The 25,607-nt window shown below is 44.2% G+C and overlaps 1 protein-coding gene across 2 annotated transcripts in view; it reads right to left on the bottom strand.

The window, feature by feature from the left end:
* Nucleotides 1–25,607, bottom strand: part of POLD1 (DNA polymerase delta 1, catalytic subunit) — a 171,538-nt gene that overhangs the window by 63,210 nt on the left and 82,721 nt on the right. For both annotated transcript variants that reach the window (XM_068241332.1, XM_068241331.1), the window contains exons 21-23: nucleotides 23,835–23,987; nucleotides 9,165–9,267; nucleotides 827–959 (exon numbers count right to left, since the gene is read on the bottom strand). In XM_068241332.1, the coding sequence (XP_068097433.1) occupies nucleotides 827–959; nucleotides 9,165–9,267; nucleotides 23,835–23,987 (389 nt within the window). The remainder of the gene's footprint in view (nucleotides 1–826; nucleotides 960–9,164; nucleotides 9,268–23,834; nucleotides 23,988–25,607) is intronic.

The raw sequence follows: 25,607 nt of genomic DNA, 5'->3' as shown, positions 1-25,607 counted from the left end.
AGATAGATAGATAGATAGATAGATAGATAGATATATAGAGAGAGAGAGAGAGAGAGAGAGAGAGGTGTTTAGCCTCATTTGTCTCTAATCACAAATTGTAATTTCATCCCTCCCGTGTCACCTGACTGCCATGGCAGAAAAGCTTATTTGAAAGCACAGGATAGTAACAATATAGCCATTTGGTTCCCAACTGCTTCTGAGCTAAGTGCTTCTACCATACTGTTACCGATTTTTGCCCTGATTTTGACTACTTTCTGCCTGCCGCCTGCACCGACCTCTGCCCTGATTTTGACTACTTTCTGCCTGCCGCCTGCACCGACCTCTGCCCTGATTTTGACTACTCTCTTATTTGTACAGTTTCAAATTTTTTAAGTTTCTTCATAAATTTAATTAATTCACAAAATTTGTGTTCATCTTTTATTTATATGCAGAATGTCTACCAGGCTTTTATTGTCATATTTTGGAAAATTATGACTTAAGAATTGGAGGCTGAAAATTCTAGAAAAAAAATATACCGCTTTTGACTCATAATTCCAGACACAAATGCACCGCCAGGGAGGTTAAGACAATATCTGGAATCCATTGCTTTCATTATATCCTGTCTTCCTACTGCATCCACACTGCCAATACTTTAAAACATAGCTAAACTCTGCAATGCAAATGCACTGCAGTAGGTTCTCAACCTATGTGCAATATGTATTATGCAGAAATGTAGGATTGTTACGCCTGTCAATCTTCAGTTGCTGCCATTGGTTACAGCAGAATAACCTGGCAGGACCATTATGTAATACACTTCCCTATAGAGGGTGCTGCAAACATAACTCACTTAGAAGCACACTTTCAGCCTTTGTCTCCCCCAGAATAGGTTCAAAGATTCTCAGAAGGGGTTTGGCCAGCTGCTGCTCCAAGTAATACTGCGTGTCAATCGGGATGTTATTTTCAAGGACATAGATGGGGTCCTGGAAGAAGAAAGGTACACAATTAAAGTAAACATCCATGTTTGTTGGAACAATTACATCAGCACTTCACAAGTCATTTTCTGGTTTAAGATTATTAAAAACAACATTTACATTTCTGTTTGCAGCCAGTTATGAATGCCTTACATTGCCCAGGAACTCAGAGGGCATCAGGGGGGCCACTATAGACCCGCTAGATTCTTAGCAGAGGCGGTTGTCATCAGCCACCTTGGTAGAGTTTCATCTATCGTGTGTACACAGCTTCAGAGAGTCCTGTAGTGCTGCAGGTTCCAAGAAAAATGCTGAAAAATGCACGTCGCTCAAACTTGTACACACATGGCAACTTGTACACACATGGCAACTTCATGTTATCAGCCCAACAGTCGTGTGAGTTGATCCGCAGATGGATTGAGCAAACCGTCTGTATCAGTCACTTGTCTAGTCATTTGCCACGCGTACATACGCCTGAATGTCGTCCAACAGACCAAAATCAGACGACAATCAGGCAAATTGGTTGGACACGTGAACAAACCTTAAAGCGGGATTGTCAGCCACAAAACCAAATTCTATTTAAACACTGCAGTGTGTTTAAAATGCTGCCAGAAATCTCACCCTGCAGTACAGGCTTTCCAATCTATTCAAGAATCTCTGCTGTTATTATATTTTCTCAGTCCCCCAGGCTCTTTTCTGTGTCATTGCCAATGACCCTCCCACCTTCCTGCTTCTCACTGATTGGCTAAACAGACTTCCTGCCTAGCTGAAACATGATCATCTGCTCACTCCTGTTTACAAGCAATGCTGAGTTGACTCAGCGATTGGAGGAGGAAAGAAAAAAAGTTAAGGGAAGACATCAGGATTTAGCCTCAAACTGTGGGCAAAAGATATGGTTCCCACCAGGAACAGATATTTTCTTCATTTACTATATAAAATTCAGTGAAATCAAAACATGGACAGTACAATACATGGGTTATGTAAGTAGATCAAGTATTTATCTACTTAAATGTGTATTTTTCCCTGGCATAGTATGGTTAATCTTCCTGCTTTATTACGCTACATAATCTGTAACATTCCAATATCTTTGGTGGAGCAGTAAGGAAGAGAAAACACCCTGGGCTCCCACAGTTATAATAAAGATGCCGTAACATTACGGATGGTGCTAACTTGTAATCAACACTTTTCTACAGGGTAGTGGAGATACAAAAATCATCCAACTCCGTCTCCTCAGTTTAGGATTTCGGCTGACTGCTCCAATTTACATATAACAATTCTGATGATTGAAAGTATGTAACATAAAAGGCATTTCATCACTGCCAAAGCTTAGGAATTTTAAAGCTATATTAAACTGCTTTTGGGAACAAAACAAAGCTTCTGGCCAGGAAGCCGACACACTACCCTGGCCTGTCCATGCCAATGTGAATTGCCCAGTAGGTCATTTGCATAAGGTTCACTAGAGTCCCATATCAGCTGCGATCTAGCATGTAGCCCCACCACTTTGCAGAAAAAGGCCTCTGCCTTTTCTAAATCTGATATAAAAAAAGGCCAGGGCAATTTTCTGCAAGAGGGCAGATATATGCACCAGAACCCAGCTGACGCAGGATTCCAGTGAATCTTATTAACCCCCTTGGCATTCTGATTCTTTCTGGATTTTAAGGTCTAAAAGAAGTGCATTTTTTTTTTAAATCCTAAAACCTTGAAAAAATCATGCTGCTAGGGAGTTCTGCAGCAGCCCAGCACTCACCTCCCCTGGCATCCAGCGCTGCAGTTTTCTCTCCGTCCTCCCAGTGGCGCTGTCACCCTATAGTGAGATTGCCGGCTGACGCCGTGACGACAGACGGCGATCTCACCAGGAGGAAGCAGAGCCTCGGAGGAGAGGAAGAAGAATGGCGGGCGATGTCGTGAAAGATGCAAAAGAGGCTCCCTTTAAAGTTTTTGCAGTGAACAAAGGCCTGGTGCCTACCAAAGCATTATCAGCAGCAATTTGTGCTTTTTATGAATCACAGGCTATTCATAAAGCCCTTTGTCAATTCAACTCTATGGCCATGATTCCACAGGAGCAACTGCGATTTGCCGAAATCACATTGCTATTCCTGCATTTTTAGAGTATGGTAATTTCATTCAAGCTGGGAGCACACTTGTCCACACAGAAAACCAAGAGCCTTCAGCCGTGTGCGTTTCTGCATCTGCATTTTTATGAGTTTACGGTTTCCCTTTATTACTCATATTTAATGAGTGACAAAAAAAAAACAAAAAAAAAACACAACATTATATATTCTACTTTCCCTCTTATTTTTCATAATGCATTAACTACGGTACAGTAGTATTTGCAATCTGATTGTAGCAAGATTTCCTCCCAAGCGCAATCAGCATCCTGCATCCAGTGTGACTGAGCTTTTTATGCTTTGTGTAGTAGCTCAATCGCAGCAGCAGTGGGCCCTTTCCCAAACGGCTGGATTGCGCTGCGATTATGCAACTGCTTGCGATTCTACCATTGCAATGGTAACCTGGTAATCGCAGAAGCTCTTTTCCACCAGTGCGATTTTAACTTAGCAATTTTTAAAAACGCAGCTTGCTGCATTTTTTTGTGCACTATAGCAGTCAATTGCAAGCGCTGCTAGATCGTTATGGTGAGGGGGGGGGGGGGGGGGACAAGAAAATTGCACTTGCATTACAGCGCTGCAATTTGGTTGGAAAAGGGCCCTTAATGTGCTTCCTGCCTCAGGGAATGCAGGGGCCAAAATCGCATTCCCTGAAATTGCTCTGAAAATCGCTCTGTTTTAACTGGCTAAATTGCTCTTTGAGATCTCTAGTGGGCTCCAGGCCTAAGAGGCTCTAAGCAGAAGAATATGTGACACAGCTTCACATACTACACATTTAAAGAGGAACTGTAACCAAGGATTGAAGTTCATCCCAATCAGTAGCCAATATCCCTTTTCCCATTAGAAAGCCTTACCTTTTCTCGAATAGATCATCAGGGGGATCTGTGTGTTTGTGTGGCTGATATTATGGTGAAACCCCTCCCACAATGTGATGTCAGGACCTAGGTCCTGACAGTTTGTGAGCCTTGTTGCATTATGGGATAAAACAGCAGTTTCCAACTGCCAAGCAACCAGTATCTCCCTCTGTGCATATGTATATCTATAAGAGCCTGCTCCCACTACACGTGGATTCTAGATGCAGAAAAACTGACTCCAATGAAAGCCTGTGAGCCGGTTTCCATTAAACGTGATTTTTCTGATGCAGATTTCCCATAGGCATTCATTGGAGTCCGTTTTCTGCATCCAGAATCCGCGTGTAGTGGAAATAGCCCCTAAGAAAACAACCTTTTATCCTATTGCATTTAGGGGGTGTGGTTATATAAAGGCAGTTGGTGCTGTCTTTTTTTTCTTGTCTGCCAGTAGTAAAGATGACGTGCAGGCTCATTGTGGATCAAACAACATGAACAAATTACATAGTGAATATCAACCATTTCTGGATTAAACTTCTTACTTTGCTATGTATTGATTTTTTTTAATTTACCCCTTTTCACTAAAGTTTCTTTTTAAATACATCTTAATACTGTATTTAAAGGGACTCCGAGCAGTGCAGAAACTATGGAAAGATGCATATCATTTTAAAGCTCTCTTTCTCCTCTTTCCAATGATATATAAACCACCACCCTACGTCTTTTAGTTTTCACTATTTTCACGATTGAAATTGCCGCGACCGCGATTTCGATCGCGAAAATAGAGAAAACTAAAAGGTGTAGGGCAACGATTTAGGTGTCGTCAGAAAGAGGAGAAAGAGAGCTTTAAAATGATATCCATCAAGCCATAGTTATATTGTATTACACAGGACGACACTTTCCCTAGTGTCAGCAGCTCCATTCTGCTGAATGCAGCTGCTGACTTTGACAAAAAGTCGCCCTGTGTAATACAATATAACTATGGCTTGATGGATATCATTTTAAAGCTCTCTTTCTCCTCTTTCTGACGACACCTACATCGTTGCCCTACACCGTTTAGTTTTCTCTATTTTCGCGATCGAAATCGCGGCCGCGGCAATTTCAATCGCGAAAATAGCGAAAACTAAAAGGCGTAGGGTGGCGGTTTATATATCATTGGAAAGAGGAGAAAGAGAGCTTTAAAATGATGTGCATCTTTCCATAGTTTCTGCACTGCTCGGAGTCCCTTTAACGTCAATTAACATAATACAGCTCCGTTTTCAAAGATTCTATTACAATAACTTCAGTGATCCCATTACAAAGCTATACAGAGATTTCAGGGGGAATTTCATACACTAATCTGGCTTCGTATCAAAAGCACAATGGTTCGCACAGTTTATCTTGAAAGCAACGGGAACTTGCTGGGATTCTAATAACTGGCCATTTAGCACTGAATACCCTTTGTTACAGCATGGACTCAGGGAAAAAGAAAGAAAAGTTAACCAGGCCACAAAATACATAATACACACACAATTTACTTTGAAATAGTTCCCCTCTGCTGACAAATTGGGGAAACGCCATACAAACAGGTCTTGTGCCTCTCCCTGACTCAGCCAAGTGAATAGAGAGATTGCAGAAGTTGGATTGGAGACAGCAATCCTCGGTGCGCTGCTTACAGGGAACAACTTTCTCTGCCAGATCAGGTTCAGCAGAAAAATACTAAAAAAGCAGAAGTGGAAACTGCCTGTAAAATCACTCTCCCTGCTGAAAGGCACCTGAAGCCCTCAGGTGTGTCACCCTTAGCCCTTTCACTGCTAATCCAAACACAAACTGGCACAAGCCACAAGCCAGGCATGGGGCAGGCCACTGACACACCAATACAGGGACATTACCACACTGACTGGAGGATCAGGTCTCAGGGGATAACTCCAAACACAGGACATCTGAGAAGGCTCTGTGGAAACCATATGCAAATAACACGCAGCATCTGGAATGTGGTTGAGATTGTGGTGACAATGAAACAGGGGGATGTGGGAATGATAGTCAGCATCAGTGCACTGCAGATACTTCAGTCAGAGGACACCTGTACCTCCCAATACATCGCCAGTCACACAAATAGCACAGTATTGCTTTCTATCTAATGCTCTATTATGACACATTACTTTACTTGCGGAGTTCTGATGATATATTGCCATTTTTCTGTACTCTATTCCTCCTTTCTGACCCAGTTTTCTGTTTCTGTAGACTCTTTCAGGAGTAAAGGAATCAGAGGATACAGAATTATGCCAGTCAAACAACAACAGATCGGCAGATCAGGTGAAATTGTTTACCTGGGGTACCATCATGCTCCAGACGATACTAAACAAGACTTGGGTAGAAATCTAGTCTAATACAAATTGAGTAGCTTTTTACTGCCCAGTGCATTACAAAGCTGTGTAGCCGTTGCTCACATACCGACCCTTGGCCAGCATCATTGTATTGCCTCTGACTGAAGCCATTCCTGGTGTAATTTCCTCTCATAGGCCCAATGCACACCAAAAACCTCTAGCAGATCTGCAAACCGCTAGAGGTTTTTGAAGCCGATTTCAGAGCGATTCTAGGCATAGAGAGGTTTTCTAAACATGCCTAGCGTTTTATGGAGCATTTTTGTGTAGCACGTCAAATATTGTTACAGTACAGCTGTTACTGAACAGCTTTTGTAACAAACGCCAGGAAAACCGCTCTGATCTAGCGTTTTCAGAGCAGTTTACCCCTTTCCTATACTTTAACATTGAGGCAGAAACGCCTCAGAAATCTAAAAAATGCTGCAGCCACCGAATTTGCGTTTGTGGAAAAAACGAACCGCTCTGGTGTGCACCATCCCATTCACTTTCATTAGCCAAGCGGTTTTCCCCCTGCAAGCGTTTTAAAAACGCTTCAGAACCACTCTAGCGTGCACCAGCCCTTACTCTTTTTTCCTACCTGAAATAATGTATACATTGCCAGACCTCCTCTCCACTGAGCTCTGTAGAAACGACACTATCTAACTTGCTTTGTAAACACGTGAGCACAGCATAGATCGTATTTCAGCAGGGGTTAGGTGTATTTCCCTTCTCAGCCTCTTGTCGCACTGAACTGTCCTCAGCCAATCAGTGAGGAGCAGGAATGTGGGAGGGGAGAGAACAAGATTCCCTCGTCCCGGCAATGTACCAGAATAGAGCAAGGCTAACTGAAATAAGACTAGTGAACAGGTTGCTACACTCACGTATATGACACATATGGGAGCAGGGAAGTTCAAGCCAAATATCTAGAAAGTCCAAGAAAAAAATCCCGCTGCACCAGATGATGGGATGTAATGGAAAAAAAAAAAAAAAAAAAAAAAAAAGACCTTTATTTGTAATCCAACATCAAAGTTGCAAGAAAAAGCTCACGCGTATCGGGGCAACGGCTCCTTAATCATAGCTGAGATAAGATTCATTACAGCAGACACATTTATGATTATATTGGAATGCTTGCAATGCAGATTGCATATAACTACATTATAAACACAGAAAAGTGGGTAAATAAAATATGAAGGCTGACTATCCCGCTTGGGATTGAAAAACGCTAGAGATTAGCCCTAGCATTTTGAGCTGGTGATTTTTTCCACGATAAACGCGTATTTTGCACTGTACTTTTTTTTGCAATTTTTGAGCGATCATGATTTGCGCTTCTTTATATTGCAATTGCAAAAAAGATAGTGAAAAGGCGCTGCAAGCACCGCATTTCCGTTTACTGCGAATCGCCGGCAATTATCGGTATATGGTATATAATCGTCCAAGTGTGAAAGGGTCCCAACTAGAATCCCACTGTGTAAAAGTTAATTTTCAACTAAAGATACACTTAAAATGCACTCCTTTGTAGAAACTGCTGAGTGAGGGCTGAAGTCAATGCATTCATTTTTATACATTTTCCCCGCAAGTAAAAACCCATAAAGGCCTTTGCTCACTAGCTGCTCTGCACTGCATCTCTGCAGCGACCCCGGCAAAAATCACAGCACTTGATTTTATTGCTATTTTTCAGAATTGTGGCGATTTTGCTGTGATTTTCATTAAAGGGAATGCGTTTTTCAAAACAGAAATGCAACGCAGCGTAGCTAGTGGGCAAGGGCCCTTAGAACTGGCAGTCGGTAAGCATCGAACATGATTTCTTAGAGGGGGAAATTACTGCTTTTATTGACATACATTAAACATGGAAGTATGAAGTTTCACTAACAATATGCTTTAACGCATGGTAATGCAAGTTACGTATCAGAGAAGAGCATGCGAGAACACAAACAGTAAAAATGTGCAATTGCTCATTTCTTAAAGCAAAACTGAAGTGACCTTAGATACTCACCTTAGTAAAAAGGAAAGCTCTGAATCCCAAATAGCCTCCCTAGTCTTACATCTACTTGTTCCCACGCTGTCCCCCTTTCAATATTCACACCTTCTAGACTGCTCTGGAGGCTTGGAAGTACTCGTGTCCCCGAGTACTGCGCAAGTTCTTAGGGACACGAGTCCAGGGCCAAAACTGTATTTACCCTGCAGGTCACATAATTTCACCAAGGAGACATCAGTGGAACAGGTGCATGGAGAGGGAACCAGGAAGGCGAAGCAAGCGCCGCCATAGCAGTAATGTTACACAGCGCGGGGCGTGTAAGGGTAATTCAGAGTTCCGGGAAATTACTCCTCCCTCTAAGTTACAATGACTGGGGTAGTATTTAATCCCGCCAGGGATTGGAGCAGCAGCTGGGTGAGCTGTCAATCGTCTTACCCTGTGCCCAACTCACCAACAGCGTTATAATACATATGCCCAAGAAGGCTCTATGGGATGCAGACCCAAAGCAAGTATCAAACTTTTCTTTTTAGGGCACTAGTTCATAATGTAGTCTAAGGCTGCTAAGTCAGCATACCACATACCTTCTATTGGCACTACTGGTTTGCCTAAAGGTCATACTTGCTTTTTATCTACATGAGAATGCATGGAGGCTCATTGTGTACACCTCTAACACTGTATATGGTAGCTAAACAACTAATATGACACTCCCATTACATTGAAAACTCCAGGAGTTCTCTGATTACTGCCAGTTTACACCTTGTATGTGTCATTTATACTAGATAGGAACCTATCTTTATAGAAGTCACATGGTGGATTGAACATTTGTGGCACTTGTACTAAAGATGGGACTCATGCATTATTTATAAGCTGTGCTCGTTAAGCTCTGCTTATTATTATACAAGCATCTCACCAATAAGGAACACGTTTCATGTCAAACATTGCTGACTCACCTCAGATTTCATATACGCAGCCACGCCCTTTGCTGCTCCAATGATGACATAGGGTACTCTGTCTCCCAGATTTGGGGCACTGCCAGGGTCTCTCTTCCTCATTCTGTTCAAAGAAAATGACAGAAATAGAGAAGGAGGATACAGATCAGAACAGGCAGCCATGACAACGATAACGTTTTAAAGTTACTAAACTAAGAGACGTTATTAGTTGCCATCAACAATGATTTCCCGTTCCATTCTTAGCATTGGCAACACTAATTATTACATCTGATGAGCAACATTTCCCAGCATGCCTTGCCTTTATTACATATTATTCAGTGAAAGTTGGCTTGCCCATAGAATGCCATACTAGCATGTGCTTGTCTACATGGTCAAGTGACATATGCAGAAGTTGGGTTCTATTGTGATATGCAACCTATTATAGTATTGGGTCATATTGGTTCTTTATATGATTGTACAGTTTTCTATATTTTTACACTGCAAGGTTTTGTTTCAACAAAATTTTTTGTAAATTACAGACTTTTGAGGTAAAAACCCTAAGATATGTCAAGAAATTGCAAATCACAATGATTGTGATTTGCAATTCAATATTTTTCTTCAGCTAATAGCATCCGATAACTCACTCTTTCCGTGCAGTTACATTGACAGCCAATAGGGAGAGCCAAGCAGCCAATAGAAAAAGCCACACAGCCCTGCTTCTCACTCTGATATGGTCAGATATCTGGAAGGCGGGACTTCACTCTCACAGAGCAAGAGTAGTTGACATTTTATGAGGCTTTCTGCATCCCTTTAGATGTGCATATCTGTAATCTGGCATACAGAAGAGCTCCCCCTGGTGGCTGCAGCACATCTAAAGATATGACAGGATGCACTGCACAGCATCCCTGACTCATACACACAGAGTCACAGCTTACTGTCTGACCTGCTCCACAGCTGGTAAGTGACACTTAAGTGCAGGGATTAGTGAATTTAAGCATGCTTGGTAAATTACCAAACTTATATTGCATGCAAGTAATCTCAGTGAAATTTTTTTTGGGGGGTGGTGGGGAAGGGGGGGGGGGGGGGGGGGGTAGTGATCGACTGAATCAACAGATCGGCAGACAATCGGTCAAACAGGAATTGTTTCAAACATCAATTTCTAGCACATTTGATCAAAATTATCAAATTGGCCAGATATTGATAAAGAAAAAAAAAATCAATAAGTGTATAGCCTCCTTAAAGTGAACTTGAATGGAGTCAAATTTAAAACAAACACCTACCTACTGATGTATCTGCAAATGAATAAAACATACTTACATCGCTGTCAGTTCCTCTCAGAAGCTCACCATTTTCTTCTAAAGCCTAATCTACATGATACGATTCTATTTACAATTCAATCACGATTCTATTTACGATTCGATTGAATCAAACATGTCCGATCCTGATTCGATTCAATTTAATTTGCTATTGTTTTGCAATGCCAAATCGAATAGAATCGAATCAGGATCGGAGAGGTCAGATTTAATCGAATTGTAAATAGAATCGTAATTGAATCGTAAATAGAATCGTATCATGTAGATTGGACTTAATGATTCCTTCCGGATCTGACTAGATCTTGTCAGAATTGTCTCTCAGGAAGCTGAAAGCCTTAGAGCCCTTTTTCACTTTATCAGTTGCTTTCAATTATAACTGAAAGGACAACTGATGTGCAAGGTAAAGTTTATGTTTCCCTATGGCTCAAGCGATATCACTGGTTAACGAACTGCTGACCCAGAAGCTGTTACGGGGTCATTTCCATTTTAAAAAATCGAGGATGGAGAATTCCATTGATCACAATGATCAAACAAGAAGTGGGAGAGGAGAAAGATTGATGAGCAGACTAAGCAGGACACAAGTATGAGGTACATACTTATATTTTACAGTTCAGGTTTGCTTTAAGACAGTTGCGGTAGTTGAAAAAGCACAAGAGCATCCAATCAGAAATAAAGTTGGTTTTAGACAGATCGTATCTTTAGCTTCCTAAATATAATTCCTAAGTAGAAGTCTGGTTTCTGGTGACTGCGGGTTTTGAGGCACGGATGTCTGCACAGCTTATTTAAAGCAGATTGGGGAAGAGAGAGGAACACATCAGCACCATGACGTGGCGGTGCAGTGAAATACTTGCACTATAGTAGTGCTCACGGTGCTCTTGTAAAACTATAGATCTGCATAGAGATGCCCAGGGGAACCCAACAGCTCAGCGGAGAGAGGCATTGTGGGTCAGATCTCCTCCCACACAAACAACAGAGGAGGGTGGAGAGGGGAAAGGTGTTCAAGGTGATCGCCATGCCACAAAGAGGGGGGGGGGGGATAATGGGGAGGAGGGGTGTGAGAAACACCTGGGTCCGGGGACTTTGCTCACCAATGTGTGAAGAGCACATATACAGGAAAGAGAAGACACATCCGTCAGATCTGGAGGAGGACGGCTTAACTGCATGAAGGATCCTCTGCTTTATATTCGTGCCAACTGTATATAGTGTACGTTCCGCCTCATCAACTGCTGCTGCGATATGTCCAATTTTTTAGACAGGTGGAGAAAGGCTTTCTCTTTGTACTCTACAGATGGGAACACCAGTAACCACATAAGAAGCTGCCTATTCTCAAAACGCAAGTCTAATATTGGACATACCAGCTTCATGGCGCTCATGCAGATGATTATCTTACTAATATTAGTACAAAAACCTTGGAGGAAAGATAAGGAGGGCGTATACCCCAAACAAAGTTTTTATAGGAGTTCAAATATCATAACTTTATTAATTGTATCCAAAAAAGTAGAAATCAAAAAGTTAACCGTGGTTGATCAAGCCTCCATCAGCCCACATTCACACACTCCATCCATACAGCAAGTTCAATAGGACAATCGTATTCAAGCCCCCATAAAAGGTAGGTAAATAAAGCACAGCCTCAAGGAAACGGATGCTTGTATAGCTGCTACCCAATTCACATATTCAACTTGACAATTCAGTTCCAAGAATGCACAATACTAATATTATAAATGCAAAAGTTTGGATGTTTGGATGTTTGTTTCTCAATCACGCAACAATGGCTGAACGGATTTGAATGAAATTTGGCACACACATAGTACATTACCTGGAATAACATATAGGATACTTTTTATCCCCATAACCAAAAAGTGGGTGGAGACAAATACAAATTTCACTGGAAAAATGTAAACTGCAGCCATTCTTACACTGTTAATGGCAGGGTACCCAAACATTGCACAGTTGGTCACTAGGTGACTGGGCTTAATATTCAGAAAAGTGGGTGGAGCCTACAAAAGCCAAACAAAATTCACCTATTGATGTTCAATGGGAATATGTAATTGCTGCCATTCTTGCACTGTTAATGGCACAAGCCTCAAACCTACAGTTGGTCATTGGGTGACTGGGGTTCAAATTCAGAAAAGGGGGGGGGGGGGGGTGGGAGGTGGAGAAGGATCTGTGGCAGCCCTGCATTTAACCTCAAGTCGACCATGTCACGCCGATTGGCGTGGTCACAGCGGCAGCCCCAGGACCGCCTGACGGCGTAAAGTCCTGGGGCTCTGTTTTGCAGGAGATCGCGCCTGCTCGGTGGGTGGAGCGGAGCCTTCAGTCTCCGAGTGGCGATCGCCGCTCGGGAGACTGTTAGACAGAGAAACGGCTGTCCCCCTGGGGGACTCAGAAGCCATCCGCTGTGATAGGCTGAAACCTGTCCCAGCCGATCGCTGTAATAGGCAGACGGGGGGAGGGAGGGGAATTTAAATAATAAAAAAAAAAAAACATTTAATACAAAAAGTAATGAAATAAATATTTATTAAACACACAAACAAACCTGGGGGCGATCAGACCCCACCAACAGAGAGCTCTGTTAGTGGGGACAAAGGGGGTGGGGGAATCACTCGTGTGCTGTGTCGTGCGGCCCTGCAGCCTGGCCTTAAAGCTGCAGTGGCCTATTTAACACAAAATGGCCTGGTCTTTGGGGGGGGGGGGGGGGGGGGGGAGTAAAGCCTGTGGTCCTGAAGAGGTTAATCACCTCCCTGGGATCCAGCACTGAATTTCTCCATCCGTCCTCCAGGTAGTGCTGTAACCCTATAGTGAGTTTGCCTTCTGTAGTGAAGACGACAGACGGCGATCTTACCAGGGGGATGCGAAGCCTCCGAAGACAGGAAGAATGGCTGCCGGCATCTGGATCCCGGAAGAGGTGAGTTAAAATGCCCTTTGCCCTCCCTGCGGCTACCACAAGTCAGGCTCAAGGTTACCAATCCTGGCTGCTTTTTCTTCGTCTTCACCCCCCCCCCCCCCCCTCCCCGGGCCTGACTCGTGGATACTGTGGCAGGGAAGTTAATGCACTATAGAGCGATCAGTTTCCTCTCATAACTGATCAGTTTCAGTCTGATTGCAGAGAAACGGCCATTGCGGGCTCTGGATTCTTAACCCTTACTGTGGAAAAAAGGGAACACAGCCTGAGGTTTTAGAATATGCTGAAAACAAACAAAAAGCAAAGACAAGTAAGTACAGTGGCTGTAACGGGAAACTCAGATTTCTCAATTAAGCCTGAAGCTGAAGTTCTAAGAATAGGAGGCTTCTGGGTGGACAAAAAAAAAAAAAAGTGCTGATTACTAAACTAACAAGAGATCCGAATTGGGTAATGAGTGGCCGGTATGTCAAGGGTTACAGGAAGTCCATGCAATTTTTATCTCAAGCCCTGTAATGTTTCCACACTCTCCTTCACACGCCACCTCCATCCACAACAAGAGACAGTTGCAGGGTCTGCAGCTGCGCTGGGTGCGACAAGCTATTTCTGGGTTTCCCCTGGTCACGGATCAGCGGGCGCAGGCCTTGCTACAAGCAGCCCTGGTTATTTGCAGCCCTGGTTATTTCATGGGGTGAAAGCCTAAGCTTGGTAAAGAGTACCTGCCCCCTCTGTATATAAAGAAAAACTGCTTATATGCTGAAAAGCACAAGCTCAGGAAAGCGGCAGACAGATACCATTCACTGAAGCGCTAGTCCACCCCCACACTAAAAGTGCCCATAGATCTAGCAATGATGGGCAGATAGACCAAGAGACAAATCTCTCTCTGATCACATCTGATTAGAGAGAGATGTGGGCTGCCCATACACCGCAGGCTGATTCCCGATGGATTGAACATGAAATCTCGTAGGAATCGTCCGAGTCCGCCACCTTCCTACTATATAAATGTACATGTGTGCATTTATATATTACCTGTCCGGTGTCGGAGTGCCCATCCATCTTCCAAATCCACTGCTCTTCCATTAGCGGTATACACGTCGGCATGGTGAGTGTGACATAACGCATGTGGTGTGTATAATGCTAATGGAAGAGCAACGGATTCAGAAGATGCATGGGCACCAAGACATAGGACAAGTAATGCATAAATGCTAAAAAGAAGCGGAGCTCCAATGGACAGAAAAACCATACACTCAGATGTAGGGGATCGCAACTTACATTTAGAGTCACCAACTCTTCACAAAATTCCTGTATAAGGCTGCACTACACAATCAGTACCAAACACAGAGAAACTTAGATAACTATAAAAGCAATTTAAGAACACTTTAAAAAGGAAACCAGAGATGAGTGAAAAAAAATTCATACAAACCTGGGGCTTCCTCCAGCCCCCTCTGGCCTGACTGCTCCCTCTGTGCCGTCCTATGCCTCCTGGATCTCTGGTATTCCGTTAGGAGTATGGTGAGTTCATAGAAGATTTTATTTTTTGTCACAAGTTAGCGGAAAATGACACTTTGTGAAAAAAACATAATTAAAATCAATTTCCGCTAACTTGTGACAAAAAATAAAATTTTCTATGAACTCGCCATACTACTAACGGAATACCTTGGGGTGTCTTCTTTCTAAAATGGGGTCATTTGTGGGGTTCCTATACTGCCCTGGCATTTTAGGGGCCCTAAACCGTGAGGAGTAGTCTTGAAACGAAATTTCTCAAAATGACCTGTGATTAGGACGTTGGGCCCCTTAGCGCACCTAGGCTGCAAAAAAGTGTCACACATGTGGTATCGCCGTACTCAGGAGAAGTAGTATAATGTGTTTTGGGGTGTATTTTTACACATACCCATGTTGGGTGGGAGAAATCTCTCTGTAAATGGACAATTGTGTGTAAAAAAAAATCAAACAATTGTCATTTACAGAGGTATTTCTCCCACCCAGCATGGGTATGTGTAAAAATACACCCCAAAACACATTATACTACATCTCCCGAGTACGGCGATACCACATGATTGGCACTTTTTTGCAGCCTAACTGCGCTAAGGGGCCCAAAGTCCAATGAGTACCTTTAGGATTTCACAGGTCATTTTTGTTTCAAGACTACTCCTCACGGTTTAGGGCCCCTAAAATGCCAGGGCAGTATAGAAACCCCACAAATGACCCCATTCTAGAAAGAAGACACCCAAAGGTATTCCGTACGGAGTATGGTGAGTTCATAGAAGATTTTATTTTTTGTCACAAGTTAGCGGAAAATGACACTTAGTGAAAAAAAACAATTAAAATCAATTTCCGCTAACTTGTGACAAAAAAATAAAAACTTCTATGAACTCACCATACTCCTAACGGAATACCTTGGGGTGTCTTCTTTCTAAAATGGGGTCATTAGTGGGGTTCCTATACTGCCCTGGCATTTTAGGGGCCCTAAACCATGAGGAGTAGTCTTGAAACAAAAATGACCTGTGAAATCCTAAAGGTACTCATTGGACTTTGGGCCCTTTAGCGCAGTTAGGGTGCAAAAAAGTGCCACACGTGGTATCACCGTACTTGGGAGAAGTAGTACAATGTGTTTTGGGGTGTATTTTTACACATACCCATGCTGGGTGGGAGAAACACCTCTGTAAATGACAATCTTGATTTTTTTACACACAATTGTCCATTTACAGCGGTATTTCTCCCACCCAGCATGGGTATGTGTAAAAATATACCCCAAAACACATTGTACTACTTCTCCCGAGTACGGCGATACCACATGTGTGGCACTTTTTTGCACCCTAACTGCGCTAAAGGGCCCAAAGTCCAATGAGTACCTTTAGGATTTCACAGGTCATTTTTGTTTCAAGACTACTCCTCATGGTTTAGGGCCCCTAAAATGCCAGGGCAGTATAGGAACCCCACTAATGACCCCATTTTAGAAAGAAGACACCCCAAGGTATTCCGTTAGGAGTATGGTGAGTTCATAGAAGATTTTATTTTTTGTCACAAGTTAGCGGAAATTGATTTTAATTGTTTTTTTTCACTAAGTGTCATTTTCCGCTAACTTGTGACAAAAAATAAAATCTTCTATGAACTCACCATACTCCGTACGGAATACCTTTGGGTGTCTTCTTTCTAGAATGGGGTCATTTGTGGGGTTCCTATACTGCCCTGGCATTTTAGGGGCCCTAAACCGTGAGGAGTAGTCTTGAAACAAAAATGACCTGTGAAATCCTAAAGGTACTCATTGGACTTTGGGCCCCTTAGCGCAGTTAGGCTGCAAAAAAGTGTCACACATGTGGTATCGCCGTACTCAGGAGAAGTAGTATAATGTGTTTTGGGGTGTATTTTTACACATACCCATGCTGGGTGGGAGAAATCTCTCTGTAAATGGACAATTGTGTGTAAAAAAAATCAAACAATTGTCATTTACAGAGGTATTTCTCCCACCCAGCATGGGTATGTGTAAAAATACACCCCAAAACACATTATACTACATCTCCCGAGTACGGCGATACCACATGATTGGCACTTTTTTGCAGCCTAACTGCGCTAAGGGGCCCAAAGTCCAATGAGTACCTTTAGGATTTCACAGGTCATTTTTGTTTCAAGACTACTCCTCACGGTTTAGGGCCCCTAAAATGCCAGGGCAGTATAGGAACCCCACTAATGACCCCATTTTAGAAAGAAGACACCCCAAGGTATTCCGTTAGGAGTATGGTGAGTTCATAGAAGTTTTTATTTTTTTGTCACAAGTTAGCGGAAATTGATTTTAATTGTTTTTTTTCACGAAGTGTCATTTTCCGCTAACTTGTGACAAAAAATAAAATCTTCTATGAACTCACCATACTCCGTACGGAATACCTTTGGGTGTCTTCTTTCTAGAATGGGGTCATTTGTGGGGTTCCTATACTGCCCTGGCATTCTAGGGGCCCTAAACCGTGAGGAGTAGTCTTGAAACAAAAATGACCTGTGAAATCCTAAAGGTACTCATTGGACTTTGGGCCCTTTAGCGCAGTTAGGCTGCAAAAAAGTGCCAATCATGTGGTATCGCCGTACTCGGGAGATGTAGTATAATGTGTTTTGGGGTATATTTTTACACATACCCATGCTGGGTGGGAGAAATACCTCTGTAAATGACAATTGTTTGATTTTTTTTACACACAATTGTCCATTTACAGAGAGATTTCTCCCACCCAGCATGGGTATGTGTAAAAATACACCCCAAAACACATTATACTACTTCTCCTGAGTACGGCGATACCACGTGTGACACTTTTTTGCAGCCTAGGTGCGCTAAGGGGCCCAACGTCCTAATCACAGGTCATTTTGAGGCATTTGTTTTCGAGACTACTCCTCACGGTTTAGGGCCCCTAAAATGCCAGGGCAGTATAGGAACCCCACAAGTGACCCCATTTTAGAAAGAAGACACCCCAAGGTTATCTGTTAGGTGTATGGCGAGTTCATAGAAGATTTTATTTTTTGTCACAAGTTAGTGAAAAATGACACTTTGTGGAAAAAAAAACAAAAATCAATTTCCGCTAACTTTTGACAAAAAATAAAATCTTCTATGAACTCGTCATACACCTAACAGAATACATTGGGGTGTCTTTTTTCTAAAATGGGGTCCGTTTCTGGGGTTCCTATACCGCCCTGGCATTTTACGGGCCCAAAACCATGAGTAGTCTGGAAACCAAATGTCTCAAAATGACTGTTCAGGGGTATAAGCATCTGCAAATTTTGATGACAGATGGTCTATGAGGGGGCGAATTTTGTGGAAACGGTCATATGCAGGGTGGCCTTTTAGATGACAGGTTGTATTGGGCATGATCTGATGGATAGGAGTGCTAGGGGGGGGTGACAGGAGGTGATTGATGGGTGTCTCAGGGGGTGGTTAGAGGGGAAAATAGATGCAATCAATGCACTGGGGAGGTGATCGGAAGGGGGTCTGAGGGGGATCCGAGGGTTTGGCCGAGTGATCAGGAGCCCACACGGGGCAAATTAGGGCCTGATCTGATGGGTAGGTGTGCTAGGGGGTGACAGGAGGTGATTGATGGGTGTCTCAAGGTGTGATTAGAGGGGGGAATAGATGCAAGCAATGCACTGGCGAGGTGATCAGGGCTGGGGCCTGAGGGCATTCTGAGGGTGTGGGCGGGTGATTGAGTGCCCTAGGGGCAGATAGGGGTCTAATCTGATAGGTAGCAGTGACCAGGGGTGATTGATGGGTAATTAGTGGGTGTTTAGGGTAGAGAACAGATATAAACACTGCCCTTGGGAGGTGATCTGACGTCGGATCTGCGGGCGAACTATTGGTGTGGGTGGGTGATCAGATTGCCCGCAAGGGGCAGGTTAGGGGCTGATTGATGGGTGGCAGTGACAGGGGGTGGTTGATGGGTGGCAGTGACAGGGGGTGATTGATAGGTGATTGACAGGTGATCAGTGGGTTATTACAGGGAATAACAGATGTAAATATTGCACTGGCGAATTGATAAGGGGGGGGTCTAAGGGCAATCTGAGCGTGTAGGCGGGTGATTGGGTGCCCGCAAGGGGCAGATTAGGGTCTGATCTGATGGGTAACAGTGACAGGTGGTGATAGGGGGTGATTGATGGGTGATTGATGGGTAATTAGTGGGTGTTTAGAGGAGAGAATAGATGTAAACGCTGCGTTTGGGTGGTGATCTGATGTCGGATCTGCGGGCGATCTATTGGTGTGGGTGGGTGATCAGATTGCCCGCAAGGGGCAGGTTAGGGGCTGATTGATGGGTGGCAGTGACAGGGGGTGATTGATGGGTGATTGACAGGTGATCAGGGGGGATAGATGCATACAGTACACAGGGGGGGGTCTGGGGAGAATCTGAGGGGTGTGGGGGGGGTGATCAGGAGGGGGCAGTGGGCAGGGGGGGGGGGAGATAAAAAAAAATAGCGTTGACAGATAGTGACAGGGAGTGCTTGATGGGTGATTAGGGGGGTGATTGGGTGCAAACAGGGGTCTGGGGGGTGGGCAGGGGGGGGGGGGGTCCGAGGGGTGCTGTGCGCGATCTGGGGCAGGGGGGGGAGAAATCAGTGTGCTTGGGTGCAGACTAGGGTGGCTGCAGCCTGCCCTGGTGGTCCCTCGGACACTGGGACCACCAGGGCAGGAGGCAGCCTGTATAATACACTTTGTAAACATTACAAAGTGTATTATACACTTTGTATGCGGCGATCGCGGGGTTAACATCCCGCCGGCGCTTCCGTATAGCCGGCGGGATGTTGCGGCGGGCGAGCGGTGACAGGCGCCGGCGGAGGATCGCGTCACGGATGACGCGATCGCTCCGCCCATGCCCTTAGAAGGACCGCCGCCTCTGTGGGTGAGCCGGTCCTTCAGGGCTCCACTTCCCGGCCGCCTCTGTGCATTAGGCGGTCGGGAAGTGGTTAAGGATGATCTAAGCTGCTCTGTGCTGCTCTGTGTTGGAGACTAGCACAAATTTGTGAGATAGAAATTAAAAGGGGTATGACCCGATTGAGCACAAATCAATTTTCAGTGTAAGAAAATACAAACGTTATCCAGTGAAACACTAAAACACATAAAATCACGTCAGCGCTTCCAACCAAAAAACCTCCTCACTCCCCCAGGAACCCTTCAATGCATCCCCAAAATAGAGCCGTATGCTTGAAACATCAAATATGTAAACAATTAAACTTCAGATTTCAATCAATAGAACATGCAATTTGGGCTGCGCAGCCAGAAATCTGTATAAAAAAAAAAAAAAAACAGATATGAGCATAGGTGAGTATAATCCGATGGAATTAGCAAGGTTGCTGGTACTCAAGGCCGGATTTGCAGCTCAGGAGCCTATAGGCATGTAAGCTTTGGTGCCCTAATCTCCACCCCCTAAACACAGACCACACCCATTAAGTCACGCCTCTTTTCTTTTTGTTTCGTTTTTAAAATAAAATAAAAAAATCACACAAGGTAATGTAGATATTACCAAAGTAGCCAGATGAGCCACTCTTGTATGGTCAGATGTGCCCCCCTTCTCCCCATATAGTCAGATGTACCTCCGTATAGATAGTCAGATGTGTCCCCCTATAGATAGATGTGCCCAGCCCTCAGCCCAGTATAGCAGTTTGTTTGTTCATTCCCTCCCTCCCTCTGCAGAGTGGTGATTGAAGTGTTAATGAGAAGAAACTCCTTAGGTCCTGACGTTCCAGCATGACATCTCTCCACAGCAGCGCCACATGCCCAGCTCCTTGGTAACAGCCGCGTCTGCCATGTGACGTACGCACGTACTACTGCGTCACATGATGCTGCTGTTACCAAGGAGAGGGGGACCCTGCTGTGGAGAGATGTCATACTGGAAGTTCAGGACCTGTATCTTCTCATTCTCTGCAGAGTGCAGGACCCGGTGAGTGAGTATCTTCTCATTCTCTGCAGAGTGAAGGAGAGAAGTGGGGGCACACTGGGCAGCCAGGGAGCCGCCTTTCAGCAAGTAGCTCCCTGTAGGCACGAGTCTACAGCGCCTACTGGTAAATCCGGCCCTGCTTGAACTGGAAGTAAAACAGCCAGTTCATCCACAAATAATGCCTTGAAGTCAGCAGTAGTGTTCGTAGCAAGCACCATGCAAGCTGATGTAAAGGGATGCACTTCTACTCCCAGCCAGACCGATATAATACTAATGATGCGAGCTCAGTGCAAAAGCAGTACTGTGTCTAGTCAAAGCTCCACCAATAGCAAGGCGTCCTCAGCAGTTTTCATTGTGTCAATGATGTTAGTAGCAAGCACCACGCAGCAGATGTACTTTAACTCTTAGCCAGACAAATATGATGCAAATAATAAGAGCACAGTGTGAAAGCAATTGTGTGTTGCAGACTATCGGAAATCCCTCCTGTCTGGCCTCCCCTTTAAACGCACTGCCCCCCTTCAATCAGTTATGAACGCGGCTGCAAGACTCATCCATTCTTCTCACCGTTCTGCTTCCACATCTCCCCTCTGTTAATCCCTGCACTGGCTCCCTATCTGGGGCCTAACTAGAAACCACTAGGCCCCCCTGCGAAACTTTGGATGCTCCCCCTCCCCCCACGCATTCTGCACAAGTAAACTCAGAACCAAAGTTATTCAATTGGCTAGTGCACACTTAAAGGGATACTGTAGGTGGTTGGGGGAAAATGAGTTGAACTTCCCCGGGGCTTCTAATGGTCCCCCACAGACATCCAGTGCCCGCGCAGCCACTCCCCAATGCTCCGGCCCTGCCTCTGGTTCACTTTTGGAATTTCAGACTTTAAAGTCTGAAAACCACTGCGTCTGCGTTGCCGTGTCCTCACTCCCGCTGATGTCACCAAGAGCGTACTACGCAGGCCAAGTATGGTCTGTGTCTGCACCGTGCGCTCCTGGTGACATCAGCGGGAAGAAAGGACACGGCAACCCAGGCGCAGTGGTTTTCAGACCTTAAGGTCTGAAATTCCAGAAGTGAACCGGAGGCGGGGCCGGAGCATCGGTGAGTGGCTGCGCGGGCACAGGATGTCTGTGGGGGACCATTAGAAGCCCCGGGTAAGTTCAACTCATTTTCCCCCGACCCCCCCTACAGTATCCCTTTAAATGTGTTTTTCCCATGCAGATAAAAACAGACAGCAGTGAAGCACTGCATACATTTTCTCTATCAATTACATTAGCTTCTGTGGTAAAATGTGCATGTTTCCACACATACAGACACACATGGTGTGCAAAAAATGCATACAAAAAACCAACAGACGAGTGCGCTTCCAGTCTCAGCTTCTTATTACACTCATTCATTCCACCTCTGATGAAGCAGAACTGGCACTGCAGACTCCTTCAATATCATTACAGTACACATTAAAGGCCTCGTTCACACCATACTGTACAGGCCTCGTTCACACCATACGCACTGCCGTGCGCATTTTGGCAGCGTGTATATTATGCAAACAACAAAAACCATCAGAAGTGCATAGACAGCACTTCTTACGTTCAGACTATGCGGGCTGCGCAGCAGTGCGATGCGCTATCACACTGTTGCATGCATCTTTGCCACAGTGCATTACTGATCCACTGTAATTAATGGGAGTAAAGCAGCACAACACACCTTTCCTATGACCGCCTCGTACTTGTATTACTGGGCCTACCTATTTAGTACCCAGTTTGCCTTATATAGCTTTGTCCTATGCTGTATAACCTGGTTACGTCTGTCATTCTTTGTATCATTGTATGAACTTATTGTTCAGTGCTGGGTAATATGTTGGCACTTTATAAATACAATAATAATAATTGTGTAATCATTTTTTGCACGTTAGGTGTGGTTTCCTACACATCACTATATTCTCAGTGTAACTTTGGAACTCTGGGGGTTTCAAGTCCTACCCCATAGAGCCACAGTAATCCATGGCATGCGCTAATGAGAATCAAACCCGAAAGTCTGTATGCATGTTGGAGGAGTTTGGCTCTGTAATATTAACAAGCTGACACATAGCATTCCAGTAGTTCTGGAGGTGTGGCTAGCTATCAGGGACAACAAGAGATGTGCATATTCAGCAGTGATGCATTGTGGGAGGCCTCATATGCTCACTTCAATCTGAATAATGGCAAATACCTTCTGTATTAAGTAGGAGACACCGAGAGCCCAATATAGTGTAGTATGTATTGGAAACCGTGGATAAATGTAAGTGTGAGATGAATATACTCACAATGGGTTACCTCTCAGGCAACCACTGTAGATGCAGGTGAGGAGATTAGACCTGTCCTCACTCAGGATTAAGATGTCGCTCTCTGTAGATCAGGAAAGTAGGGGTAGGTCACCCCTCCACCAGGGGTGGACACAGTATTATCATAAGAGAACAGAGGCGCCAGCAGGATAAAAGGTAATAAAAATTTAAAATTTGCTGGGAGACAGGTAAGGTAGGGGACAAACAGTAGCTCGTCAGTAGCACGAATGGCACCTCTGTGTGACACAGAGGTACCATTCGTGCTACTGACGAGCTACTGTTTGTCCCCTACCTTATTGCCTGATGAAGCGGGCTGTGCCTGCGAAACGCGTTGCATCTTTTGGGGTACCAATAATACATTTATTTGTTTAATTCAGACAGTATTTTGAGTCTGCTTTCCGGAGGTAAGTCCACCACTGCCTCCCAGCAAATTTTAAAATTTGTATTACCTTTTATCCTGCTGGCGCCTCTGTTCTCTTACGATAAAACCTTCTGTATTAAGAACGCTAACTTCTGGATAACATTTTAGTAAGGAGACTTTTTGGTCTATTTCAGCCTCTTACACACTCCTAGGAGGAGTTCCTCATGAGCCTGATGGGCTACCTGTAATTCTCAGTAAACTGTGCAGGTTCCTCTCCTGGCTCCCAGCCGCCATTGTGAAAGCCTGCTTTACATGCAGTGAAAACATTCCAGCATGAGAAGATCAATGAAGCACTCAACACCAGAGAAAACATAACAGTCCTGTCTGAGCCAACGCTGCAAGCTCACCTCTCTGCCAGCTCCACATGCGCCTGCTTTCCAGCGTACTCATCCGCTGTGCGAGTCAGCTCCTTTGTAATCACCAGCTGAGAGATGTCTATCCGATTACACAGCAAGTCAGAGATCACATCCTTGGCATGCTCCACAGCTCCCATCGGGTCTCTAGAAGCACAGAGTATCAAATGACAATGTTAAGAAATGAGGCTGGAACCAACTGAAGAGGATTGCTACTATACACACACACACACACACACACATTTACACGACTCCCCCGCATCTCTGCCACAAGGTCCCCAATTGCTAACTTACACTAGCGCTTCTAAACATCATGAGTGCATTACAGCATGGAGTCAACCCAAATTTGTATTTTCTTCTGATAAGCATCGAGGAGTTTTTAAAGAATATGTTCAATAAAGTTTCAAAATGTACACCTAAACTGAAAAAAAAAAAAAAAAAAAAAAAAACTTACCTCAGTAGTGGGAAGCTTCTGTGGTTTTTGTTGTTTTGAAGTTACAGTGACAAAAAAAAAAAAGTATTTTCTCCTATAGTTACCGTAATTATTAACCTCTACCTAACTAATTAACCCCTTGTGTCATTTAATTCGCCTTAAGATTTGTGGACGTCTGTAACGGCTGCCGCACACAATGATCAGATGCGATCACTAGGGTAACAACTTGGGGACCCAACGCTGTATAGATGCATCGAAATGTTGTTGCCTAGCAATAAATATGTACAGCACCGGGGTCCCCAAACTGTGCTTCACTTCATGTGTCGGAGGTAATGTTTGCTGCGCTGCATGTGTCGGAAGTAACGGTTGCTGCATTTATTACATGATGGTCTTAGTGCAGGCATGGGCAAACTTGGCCCTCCAGCTGTTGAGGAACTACAAGTCCCACAATGCATTGTAGGAGTCTGACAGCCACAGTAAAGGCAAATGTATTGTGGGATTTGTAGTTCCTTAACAGCTGGAGGGCCAAGTTTGCCCATGTCTGTCTTAGTGGCTGCATTTGATACTTTGGGGTTATTTTTGCAGCATTTGGCATTTGGGAGCTCATGATTACTAAATGGTATGGTAATACATGAACCAAAAGACAATGGTAAAATGTGCACATTTAGCTGGCCACATAATTAGGTACATCTTGAGTTTGCTCTCTTTTCACCCTTAGAGCTGCCTTAATTCTTCATGGCATTCCTCAGATTTTGGCTTATATAGGCACAATAGCATGACATGGCTTCTGCAAAGTAGCAATTTATCATCTGCACTTTCATGATGTGAATCTCCCGTTCCACCACCTCATGTGAGAAATGCTGCTCTCTTATGTGTGTGGGTTTTTTTTCCGGGGGTGGGGGGGCATTGCTTTGTGTGGGGCTTTTGTCCAATTACCGTTAGGGCACTTTGCCTATCTGTGCTTTTGAGTTACACTGTACATAAGCTCCACTCACATCCTGTCACACCCATTTTTTGCCACACTCACTTCTTTACCCCCACATTTTGCCACAATGCACTTAGAGCCCACCATCTCAAAAAAGGTTTTGATGGAGGAGTGTCTGTGAATAATCACAACTATGTATTTGTGAATAATGCCAAATACAGTAGGCATGCCACTGGCTACCGTATATATCATGGAAGCAACAAACATGAGCTTGGACAAGCTTCGAGCGGCAGTAGAAGATAGAGGGGTGCCGTGGTCCATGGGGAATAGCAACTTAACAGGAAGTGACTACAGTGTGACCCTCACTGATAAGAAATTCCCCTTTTTATCTCTTTCTTGCTCTCAGAAG

This window comes from Hyperolius riggenbachi, chromosome 6 (assembly GCF_040937935.1).
Source record: "Hyperolius riggenbachi isolate aHypRig1 chromosome 6, aHypRig1.pri, whole genome shotgun sequence".
NCBI lineage: Eukaryota > Metazoa > Chordata > Amphibia > Anura > Hyperoliidae > Hyperolius > Hyperolius riggenbachi.
The sequence above is the reverse complement of the archived record's forward strand: the minus strand, read 5'-3'. Positions and strand labels throughout refer to the sequence as shown.